The sequence below is a fragment of the Rhinichthys klamathensis genome, unplaced genomic scaffold (genome assembly GCF_029890125.1).
Source record: "Rhinichthys klamathensis goyatoka isolate OS25496 unplaced genomic scaffold, OSU_Roscu_1.1 h1tg000296l_1, whole genome shotgun sequence".
Lineage (NCBI taxonomy): Eukaryota > Metazoa > Chordata > Actinopteri > Cypriniformes > Leuciscidae > Rhinichthys > Rhinichthys klamathensis.
Genome location: NW_026606815.1, coordinates 376,664 through 389,297, shown reverse-complemented (window position 1 = coordinate 389,297; position 12,634 = coordinate 376,664). Strand labels below are relative to the sequence as shown.

Sequence of the window (12,634 nt, the reverse complement as noted above, 5' to 3'; positions counted from 1 at the left end):
GGAGTCTGCTAAATCCAAGATTGCAGAAAAGCAAATGTAGTGCTTTGGAGGGGGACATTGTTCTGAATTATTTAGTCAGCACTGTATGGGAAAGGTCTTGGGCGTCCTCCACTCCACGACAACAAATCACTCCACATTGCTCAGAGAGCACCGCTTCGAGACCGTTTCAGCCAATCCGTGTTGGTCACCATTCTGCTTAAATTGTGTTTGGCTGGAATAGATGGATTTCCCTACTGCAGCTGTGGTTTAGTCTGAAAGAGGCAATGGAGGCCTGTTGCTGGGTTTCTCTGAGACCCATTAGCTTTTACAGCAGCTTAAATTCCTTGTTGTTGTGCCAGAGCTGAGATCATGGCTTTTTTTTCTTTCTTATTTGGTATTTATCAGATGCTGATTTGCATGACAGGTCATTAGAATGGTCATTTTTCACTTAAGTTGTTTCTCTCGGGTGTAATGAATGATGAACGTGTCTGCGTTGGTGGGACACTGATGTGGGCGATCGTTTGACAGCGTTCCATCAGTGCATGGCACACACCTGCTGAGATAGCAAACCACGGCTACACGGAACAAGTTTGTTTCCACCATTCATCTGCATCCATGTTCCTTCTTTCCTTCGTTACCTCCACTGATAACTTTTTCGTTCCCTGCAGTTTGCTCTGTGGTTTACATCCATCACTCTGGCTCCGAGATGCAGATGGTAGTTGGCTAAATGTTTGATCAGTGGCCTGAATGAAAGGAGTTTATGACTTTTGATTGATATGAGGTTGATGAGCGTCATTACAGGGTCTTGTTATATCACTTTATTGTGTGGTAATGTAATGTTTGTGTTGCCCTCTGCTCATGATCCCGCATGTGTGGGTTGGCAAAGCATGAGTTGAACAGTCTAGCAAGATTAAGTAATGACATGGACTGTGGTTCTAAAACGTGATTTATGTATGTGATGTCATGATGTAGTTTCAGACTCACTCACTGCAGACTTAAGACACTAATTTTCCCTTTCATTAAAGAGGAAGTTCACCCAAAAATGAAAATGATGTCATCATTTACCCTCATGTTGCTCCAAACCCCTTTGACATTCTTCCGTGAAACACTAAGTGTGACATTTTGAATAATATCTTGGCTGTTTTTCTAATTTATAAACATGGTCGGTATGTCTTCTGAAGCCATACAATAAAGACAAAATGTAGGTTGTTATTTACTGAAAATGTCTCCGCTGTAGCTCGCATATCAAATATGACATATCAGGTTTATTTTCTTCACACCTATTTTTCAGTCTGGTCCTTTGGACTGACATGAGGGTGACTAAATGATGATGGGATTTTCATTTTTAGGTGAATTGTAAGTCTGCATTAAATGAAAATTCACCCTATTTTCTAAATGCATGTTTTTGATCTCATTGTTAACTTTTGTTAACGTTAGTGTCACTACTCCCATTTTATCATGACTTGATAAATGAATATTCTCAAATATTTTCATATTTTTCCCCTCTGTTGGAAAAATGTAAGTGTTGGGACATGCATGGCAGTTGTCCAGATGTTGTCTGGAAAGAAATCATCAGTAGTATTTTAAAGGTTTTATGGGCTAAGATAATGGCGTTGAGCTCACAATAGGTTTTTTACGCAACCGAGCCAGACGAAGTGTCATCTATCTGCATCATTTGGAATGCAGTGTAACTTTTCCAGTCTGCCATTGAGATAGGGACTATCACCAGAATCTAGGAAAGCAGATTTGGATTTTACATGTGGCAGATTTGTGCCAAGATAGATTCAGTTGAGTTATGTCGAAATATTTTCTCCGTTGATTGTCATGTGGGACGATTTTTGTCTCGAGTTCCACAACATTGCAAACTTTGTTCTTATCGAAAAGGAAAGCTCAAGGAAAGCGGATCATGACAGAAATAGGTCAGACACTTTTCACTATCAGCTAGATGACTGAGGGAAAGAAACGCCACAAAAAAGGAACACTAGAGGCCGAAAGTCCATTCTCTCCCATTGAACAAAAACGAGACCACAGCTGCTGTCAAACCAATAAATTCCACAGATGTGCTTTCTTACCTTAACACGTCTGAATCTTATAAGCAAGCACGCTGTCAGATACTGCATAAATACTCTGCCTCGATCTTCTTTGGGGAATTGTGATCTTCATCGACTTGCCATTTCCTGAACATTCCTCACTTTGTTGTATTTTTAACTTGCCAGTTTTCAGTCCTTTCTGTACTTTCAGCATGTTTTCGTTCCAGGAGATCTAATGTGAGTGAATTTGCATACCTCATTGATCCTGATCTCCAGAGAGGATCATAGCTGAAGCTTTCATGCATTTTGTTTATTTGAAAACCGCTCTTGCTAATCTTGATGGTGATTTCATATGGTATGCCTGCACATCCAGGCTCTGTAATCATCTAAACAACAGACTCTGTTGACCTCGCTCTGTCATTAGCAGCTGGCCAGAGTGCAGAATGCATCATTTTGACAGATGATTTGAGCTGAAACTCAGAGGTTGTCATATACATGACTACCACTTTAAGTGAGGTATGTCATGAAACATACATTCTTTAAAGGGGTGATTAACTGTAGCATATACTGTAGCATGGTATTTTACTGATGGCATGGCACTGGATATAGATGCCAACCATCAAACAACCACACGTGAATAAAGACTGTCATTAGACTGATTTTTGTGATATTCTCTATGACTTGTAAGGGTGACTGAAAATATGAGACTGAATAATAATAAGACTGAATACATAGGCCTACTGCTGTTGATGACAGTTGGTAAAATAAAAAACACTAGCATAGATTCATGATATTCCATTCATGACACATTTAATCATTCTCTTTCTCTCTAAAACACCTCTCTCTTTCGTTTCTTTCTTTAGTTTCTCCTGCATTGTCTGGCTTGCTGTTTAGGGGATGTAAGCAAATGCTTTGTTGGTGTGTTACATCAGCACTGTCAGTATGGCTAGTCGGGGGCACATTGCCATAGAAAGTCCACACCCCCATGCCTTTGTACAGCTGGAAGCCAGGAAAACTGGGGAAACATATCACTCAGCCACCGTTAATTAGACCTGTGAGCGCCACTGAATGTAGGGTTTCCCTAATATTGAAGGACATTGTTCATTTATTTGACCCTGGGACCCTGACGTCAGTTACACTCAAGGTGTGTGTGCTCTTTTGACCTAATATTACATGTCTTATGGTTGTTCTGAAGTTTGTCTACATTTTAATTGGCCTGTTTTAATGCATTAACGGGATAGTTCACCCAAAAATTTAATTCTGTCATTTATTCACCACCATGTCATTCCAAATCTGTATCACTTTCTTCTGTGGAACACAAAAGAAGATTTCCATTTTATGGACATTTCTTAAAATGTCTTCTTTTGTTTTTCACTGAATATCGAAATTCACACAGGTTTGGAACAACATGAGGGTGAGTAAATGATGACAGAATGCTCATTTGTGGGAGAACTATCCCTTTAAGGATATCAGGATAAGATCAATCGATTAAAAAAAGCCAATATCAAGATCCTTCATGCTTTGTGCTTTGAGGTCACCTTATATATGACATCATTAAAACCAAACTTTGCAAAACAAGAAGGAGAAATGATTAACTATGATCATTTCAACTTGTTAATGTATAATGAAATTTCAGGTCACAACCAGCTGAGATTGTCAAAAATATTCAGTATACAGCTAAATATGTCAATCCAAGCACTTTTTATGAGAATCATGTGAGAGAAGAACTGAAATGTAGGTCATATATGATAAACCTGTGAAAGTGTGTTCTGCAGCTAGCAGTTAAACTTCTAATTTGCATCAGCTAATGCGGAGTGATCTCATGTCCCTGAGGTGCCAAATATCAGTTTCTTCTGTCATATATCTGTCTTTGGACTTGTCTAGACATGGTGTAAAACATGCTGTGCACTTATTTTTTGTATCCGTGCCCTTCCTTATTAAAAAAATTCCCAGATAATCCATAACCATTAATTATGACATTTAGAAGGTCCTTTGTTTGCTCTCTGAATTATACTGTTTAAAGGCATAGACAAATATAAAAAACAAATTCCCCTTTGGTTTTCCACAAAAGAAAATGGGTCATTTGGGTGTGATCTGTAAACTCATAAACGTATTTGACTAGTGTATTTAATGTGTAAATGCTTGATTTGATGGGCAGCTCAGTAATCCCTAATAATGTGAGAAAATGTGTTTATTTTGTTACCAAACGGGTTGATTTACATTGTGATCATGTGTTTTAGCAGTTTTTTTTCTTTTTTTTCCCACAGTTACTTGGCGGACCAGTGCTGGAATGGAGGCTGCATCTACCTGATCATGTTGCGAAGAATCAAACGCAAAGCTCCTCTCCCTCCATGCAATGGCAACAATGGGGGCAACTGCGTGGACGTCTCTAAAGAACACCGGCGCAATGTCTCCGACAAGCCTGTTGGCAGCCCCACACAGAATGGGCAAAACGGAAAACGAACCCGCAAATTTGGCGTTATTTCCCGCTCCTCGTTCACTCGCGACAGCAAAGACAGTAAAGATAGCCGGGACTTTGAGCATGAGAATGGCTACAGCTCCATGGAGGCAACATCCCCAGAGAGCAGCTCCCCTCAGGACACACCGACCGATGATTGTCCGGTCATTGGCTCCTCAGAGTTGATTTCCAATCGCTTGAAGGTGGGGAGCACGGCCACCCTACCCAGCCGATCCCACTCACGCTACAAAACTGAGTCCATAAGCAGTGAACCTTCCAGTCAGGTAAGAAATATAACCAAAAGAAAACTGTTGTTTTAATAGTTGTTAGAATTGGTTATTCAAATAACATTAAGTCCTGAATTGAATGAATGCATGAATCCATTAAAGGTGCCATGTGTTAGAATTGAGGTAAAAATATCCAAAAAATGAGCTACACGCATCAAAAGAATGAGAAGAAATAAGGGCGATGATGTCATTAAAAAAATGACAAGTTATAGTGCTGCAGAGATATCAACCTGAATTAGCATGCTAAATTACTAGCCACGGCCCGACAGGTGTCATAATACCAGTTTCGGCCATGGGAGGCGGTATGCGGGCACCATAACCACCAGCCAAACTGCAATACACAAATAACTCGCACGGCTTGTGGGCGTACTTGAACCTGATGTCAATCGTGTGGAAAGTACAGCCCCCTACTACATTTCAGTTCAGGGAAGAGAGCGGAAGAATGGCTGAAGCCCTTGGCAAGAGACCCTTACCACCACCACAACCACCCGCTGCAGGGAAAAAACCGCGCTCGGTTCACGTGTGCTAGGGATCTGTTGTGTAACATTTACAAGCGCCAAAACGGTATTTATTGTTTGAATTGCGTAATAAAATTGACAATCTGAGAGCTGAGATTTTTTTTATATCATAACTAACCTGCTCTGTCTAGTCTGTCGGTCTCCGTGTCCTCTTTGCTTTGCGATTTTTCTGTGCGTGACAAAATTGATGTGGCGTGAGAGCGTGTGAAAAGTGTCAATTGCGTGTCTCACGGTAAATTCGTGAGAGTTGGCAGCTCTGAATGGCGCTAGCTTGGTCAACGTCAGCGAATGCTGTCTGTGAAATTAATGTAATTCAAACTAACAATAAAAATGTAATATGAACAAAACGAATATGAACATATTCACTGGTAAAGGTGAAGGGGAGTAGCTTGAAGATGTCATATTTAAAAATCACTTGACATCAACCAACGTTCCTCTGGAGTCAAAACGTCCTCTATTAGGAGTTGGCTCGGCTTCGGCTATGGCTCTAGGGTCGTTGTGAAGGTAGGGGCGGAGCATAGAGACTATGCCGTTTCTCGTTTGTTACTCTAGAGTAGACCAACTCACTTTCTGGAGGTATACTGCCCCCATCTGGTATGGAATGGGGAGTATGAATTGATTTTTTGGCGGACATTACACAAGGCACCTTTAAAGGAACACTCCGACTTTTTGGGACTTTAGCCTATTCATCTTATCCCCCAGAGTTAGATAAGTCCATACATACCTTTTTCATCTCCGTGCGTGCTATAAGTCTGTTTGACGCACCCACCGCTAGCCTAGCTTAGCACAAAGACTGGATGTAAATGGTTGCAGCTAGTATACTAATCCAAATAAGTGACAAAATAACGCAAACATTTTCCTATTTACATGTTGTGATTTGTATAGTCACAGAGTGTACAAAAAACTACGTCACATGAGACACAGACATATTTTAACAGTATAAATACTGGGAACTATATTCTCTGAAGGCGAAGCACTGCTACTTGGGCGGAGTGATAACCGCAGCACCTGAGACGTACCGTACCCAAACTCTGAACGAACTCTCTGCTCCTCACCACGGCGCGTCTCAGGTGCTGCGGTTATTACTCCGCCCAAGTAGCAGTGCTTCGCCTTCAGAGAATATAGTTCCCAGTATTTATACTGTTAAAATATGTCTGTGTCTCATGTGACGTAGTTTTTTGTACACTCTGTGACTATACAAATCACAACATGTAGGAAAATGTTTGCGCTATTTTGTCACTTATTTGGATTAGTATGCTAGCTGCAACCATTTACATCCAGTCTTTGTGCTAAGCTAGGCTAGCGGTGGGTGCGTCAAACAGACTTATAGCACGCACGGAGATGAAAAAGGTATGTATGGACTTATCTAACTCTGGGGGATAAGGTGAATAGGCTAAAGTCCCAAAAAGTCGGAGTGTTCCTTTAAGGCTTTTAAAAAATGTATTACAAAAATTATATATTATGAAATATGAAAAATATTACAATTTATACATATAAATATATATTTGATATTATATAGCCATATTATATATCATAAAATTGTCTCTGTTATAAAATGGTACATATTATAATACATTCTATATTATAAAGTCAAGCTGCCTGAAGTCTGTTGTGTCTGAAGGAAAGTTACACAGATTATGGCCATAAAATGTCAGCATAAAAATGTGCTAAATAAACAAGCAAACAAACAGAAAACACAAACAGGACACTTTCAAATCTTTGGATGCGCCCTTTAAGTCCACAGATTCAAACATTGACTTTGCTTTGAGGATGAAAGAGTGGTTGGTTGATGCTCATCATGTAATTAGAAGTTTGGACCCCACAGTGCGGCTAACTGCATATGTTTCCGATTTGATTCTCCATTGGGACCGCTAGTGTTACTTGGAGCATGTAAGTCTTGTGACCTTAAACTGAGTGGCTCACTCAAAATAACCATAAGGGTTCTTCTAGATGTATCCATGTGCCAATGGTTGGAAGAACTGCTTGGAGGGATCATCCCAAAAAAGCTGTATGTGTCTGATTTTGAACAATCACACAGGATTTCAAAGACCAACAAGGTGCGGTTTCCATGAGATTCTACAACAAGCCATTTTCGGAAAGCCACATGAAAGGACAACAGACTGACTCAATATGCTTAATTGTATAACTGTGTCCTTAACTTCCATTTAAAATGATATTTTAAAAAAAGTTTTCCCATTGAGATTTAGCAAATACACGCTCTTTGAAGGGCTAGAGGTGGGTTTTATATATATATTAGGGCTGTCAAATGATTAATCGTGATTAATCACATCCAAAATAAACGTTTTTTTTACATAATATATGTGGTTGCACTGTGTATAATTATTTTATATATATAAATACACACATATGCTTGTATATATTTAAGAAATATTTTCATGTATATACTGTATATAGATTTATATATAATTTATATTATATATAAATATAAATATTTTATATATAAATTATATTTTTTTCTTAAATATACATGCATGTGTGTGTATTTATATATATATATACAAAATAATTATACACAGTGCACCCACATATATTATGTAAAAAAAACTTTTATTTTGGATGTGATTAATCGTGATTAATCATTTGACAGCCCTAATATATATATAATTTATAACAGTTTTTATACATACACAAAACAGATCAAATTAAAGTATCAGATAATATATATACAAAAAGTATAGTAAACATATACAATAAAGTTATCCATATTACATAAGTGCTCAATCCAATTTACAACTCTTAAAAAGATACCTAAGAAAGGGCCCCAGATTTTATAAAATTTTTTAGAAGCATCAATCTTCGAAAAACTAATCCTTTCGAGCTTGAGGGAAGCAACTATCTCAGCCAGCCATTTACGAAAACTGGGTGGTGAAGTGGACATCCAATACATCAAGATCACCCTTTTAGCAATCCCCTTACTGAACATAAGAGACAATTGTTGAGAATGCGTCAATGCTAATGTAGGGTCAGAACATCCAAACAGAGCTAATTCAACATCTGGACTGACATCTTCTCCAAAAACGTTCGAGTACCACCTAGATATGTTCTTCCAAAACTCTGAAATCTCAGGACAAAACCAAAAAGTATGAGCATGCGTCCCATCGGAGCTCTTGCATCTATCGCATAATGGGGAAACTGAAGGGTCAATTTTACCCTCAAGTTTAGCTTTCGTATAATGTAACCTGTGAGGCGGGTTATATTTTTAATAGGGATGTATTAAATATATTGGTGCCATATTGGTTTTGGCAGAATATTATAGTGTTTTTTAAGTTTTTATTTATTGGTATTGGTTGTTATTGGATATTTGTGCATACTATTTTTATGTTTAGCCTGTACCTTTTCTAAATCTTAAAAAAAAAAAGAGAAAATGTAATCTCAAAATGAATATCTGTTTTTCATACTGTATTATGTTATAAGGACTAAATGTATGGCAAATTTTAGATCTTAGGTTTTTCAAAAAAATAATTATTTTGACAAAATGGTACATGAACGTTATTAGTGGCCATTTATCGGTATTTGCCAGAATACCAGTGTATCCTTACTATCAAAGTAAAAAATGTAATGTAATATGACTAAATCAACCAGACTACATTAGGTTACATTTAACGAAAGCTACTTTTAAAGGTTAATTTAGGTAGAAATAGCTTTTTAAGAGAAAATCTGCTCATTTTCACCATTTTCAATGGATTATCTAAATGGTTAAAATCATGTTACATAATGGCAGTTTTACAAGCAAATCAAATATCATTTTAAAGTTGACAATAACTCATCAAGCCACTGAAATTAGTCACATTATCTTGGAGCAATGCAACATCTCATCCAGAATGTGTATGTCACCGTTATGTTGCAGCTCACCAACCACAATATCAAAGAACAAGTCATAGTGTTTTTATCTGAAGAATCTTTGTAGTTGTATACACACTGATGACTAATCGGTTATGACTGACTTCACAGCCCAGTTGACAGGAAACATAATCTACGTGTAACATTAATTACAGTTTGTAGGCATGTTCCCTCTCAAATATACTTTTCCAAAATGTGATAAAATAAGTTTACTAGATATACAGTGAGATTACCATACGAGTTATTAGTAGTATTAATGTGTCCGTGTAGGAACGTGTCAGAGGGAGGATGTGTAAGCTTATTTTGACAGTGAACAGGAAAAGCGTGAGAACGTGAGAAGAGAGGCAGCAGACCATCTCAGTGAGAGTTCCCGTGTCGGTGATTCACCCTGCCGACAGGCTTTCCTTGAGAACATGCCCCTTTCCTAGACAGATTTCAAAGGAAATGTGAACAAGTTGCAGCATGTTTGTAGTTCACAGGTGTGTGCTAACCCAACTGTCATTTTGGGAACGAGTGTTAAAGGTGAAGTGTGCATCTGCGCCACAAGAGGCACCAAGCGGAATTGCAAAAATAATGAGTTTTTCCAAGCAGGTTACTCAACTTCCAGCACCCTCCATCTAGGCTTTATAATCAGACATACACTACTGTTCAAAAGTTTTGGGTCAGTACTTTTTATGTTGTTAAAAGAAGTCTCTTATGCTCAGCAAGGCTGCATTTATTTGATCAAAAATACAGTAAAACAGTAATATTGTGAAATATTATTACAATCTAAAACAACTGTTTTCTATTTTAATATACACTGCCCGGCCAAAAAAAAAGTGTCGCTGATTGGATTTAAAAAGGTAAATGCTTAAGAGTCTATGATTGGATAATTATTGCTGGAATTGTTATGTTTCTAGTATGTAATATGTTTGGCAACAGTTCTTATAACCGTAATTGTCGGAGTGTGTAGCTTTTCATTTCTTAAAGAAACCATGTAGGATACAAGATATTGACCAAATATTGATGGAAATAAATGTTTTGATGTTATTTCCATCAAGAGGTGCATACATTTTTGGTCAAGATCTCGTATTGACAATGCAAGAGTCAAGTCTTCTATAAAGTCAAATCCAGCACATCCCAAAGACTTTCAATGAATTTAAGGTCTGGACTCAAAGGTGCTAATTCATGTGTGAAAATGATTACCATGCTCCCTCCCTCCCAACCATTCTTTCACAATTTGAGCCTGATGAATCTTGTCGTTGTCATCCTGGAATATGGCCATGATGTTGAACATGGTTGTTTAAGAAATGAAAAGCTACACACTCCATCAATTAGGGTTAGAAGAACTGTTGCCAAACATATAACATGCTAGAAACATAATGATCATTGAAATAATGATTTAACTCTTAATCATTTGCCTATTTAAATCCAAATAGCGAATTTTTATACATTTTTTTGAACTGGCAGTGTATTTTGAAAATGTCATTTATTCCAGTGATGGTAAAGTTGCATTTTCAGCATCATTACTGCAGTCTTTAGTGTCACATAATCCTTTAGAAATCATTCTAATATACTGATTTGGTGCTCAAGGAACATTCTTTGATGAATGAAAACCTCAAAAGATCAGCATTTATTTGAAATGGAAGTCTTTTGCAACAATGTAAAAGTCTTTACTGTCACTTTGATCAATTGAATGCGTTCTTGCTGAAATAAAGAATCAAAAAATCTTTCTGACTCCAGGCTTGTGTATGGTAGTATATTTAGCTAATACCTAGAAAGTAAATGTTAGCAAGATTGGCATCTGTCAAGAATGAACTTAATGAACCTGAATTCATTTTTGAATTCATCATTAATGAACAGTAATAGTGATTGATGTAGTGCAGCTCAGACAGTGAGAGAAATGGCATGTGGTCTTAAAGTTTCCCTTCTTCTGATAAATGGCCTTTCCAAAGGAGGAAGTAAGCCTGGATTAAAAAAAAGAAAAAGAAAATCATGGAAAATGCTTAAGTTCTTTACTTTACGAAACCTTTTTTTCTTATCTTAGGGAAATAGGCTATACATTTACTGAAATTATATAAACAATAATGTGTCTTAATTTGCTGAATGGTCTGTTCAAAGATTATTAGTTGTTGTTTGTTTTGCATGAAATGCAGTATAAAATGGGAAACAGTTTGAGAACTGGAATGTAAGTTAAAGCCACAAAACAGCTGCTACAGGAGTTTTGGTATATCTAGTGTTATTTAATAAAGCACACTCCTGATTGTTCCGTCATACGGATGAATATTCCCCTCTTCTCATCTACAGCCCTGTGAGGGCAGCCAGATCTGGAAGATGCACATGGTGAAGGGTCAAGACGGACTGGGTATCCAGATCACGGGCGGTCGAGGGTCCAAACGCTCTCCTCACGGTATCATCGTGGCCCACGTGGAGGAGGGAGGAGCTGCACAGAGGTAAACGGCTTTCATTAGCAAAGGTTTTCAGCTGCTGCCTTGGCAACAGTAGGTGCCGTGGTGATACTTCTCAATCGACATCTCATACATATGCAAGCGTCAGAGAGTCTTGAGTGGCCTCTGCGATACTAATTCATCTTCAAAGGCATTGTGACACCCTTATATGGATGCACAGAGAATATCCAGTCACGCTGCCATATGTACGATAATGACCAGTTCACAAGGTATCAGAAGCTTCAGTAGTTGTAGTCATGATGCTCTGTACTGCTAGCGTTTGCTGTCCTGTTGACATTATGTCTACTGTCTAATTTAACAATGTGTAGGGATAGTGAAAAATATTATTTCAGAACATTTTACATCACGATACTGTGATATTCACATGCCAAAGAATCATCACTTTTAGTTATATTATTTACATGAATGTTTTGGGAAATAATGAGTCAATAGCTGTCCACCTATTTTTATGCACATTTTTGGAAATTTCATAAAAAAAAACTCTGGATGGAAACGCTAAACTGTGCATAAAAAAAAAAAAAACGTTTATCCGATAAGAAAACAGACATAAACTATGACGAAAACACATTTATCAAATAAATTCCTCGATGCTCATAAAAAAAGCCTTGTGACTTTGCGATTGAACGGCATAACTGGACTAACCAGCAGACCGATCTCGTTGCACAGCATCTGAAATGCTGTTTTGGTTGTTCTGAAACGCCTGAGCAAAAGACTGTCGTTAAAAGGGGTTTGCTATAATTACCTGACAGAACTGTCTTACATGACTGCGTTCCCAAGCAGCAGCATCTGCCTCCGAAAGCTAGATAACTTTATTGCGTTTCGTCTGCGCGCTCTGAGGCACATGTTTGATCAATTTATTATACTAAATTATTATATACATTGGTTTCTTCTACTAAGTGGTATTAAGTGCCAGTTTATCAGGAAGTGAAGAATTCAGCTCTTGAGCTCTTTAGCTCACTCGATGGAAACGGTGCTTTATTCGCAAATTTTTTATCGGATATTCCAGTTTTGCGCATAAGTTAAATTCGCAACTTTGGATGGACACATAACTACT

The 12,634-nt window shown here is 37.8% G+C and overlaps 1 protein-coding gene across 1 annotated transcript in view; it reads left to right on the top strand.

Moving 5' to 3' along the window:
• pdzd2 (PDZ domain containing 2) overlaps positions 1-12,634 on the top strand; it is a 66,062-nt gene that overhangs the window by 20,174 nt on the left and 33,254 nt on the right. The window contains exons 2-3 of the mRNA XM_056269986.1: positions 4,277-4,751; positions 11,420-11,565. Coding sequence (XP_056125961.1) covers positions 4,277-4,751; positions 11,420-11,565 — 621 coding nt within the window. The remainder of the gene's footprint in view (positions 1-4,276; positions 4,752-11,419; positions 11,566-12,634) is intronic.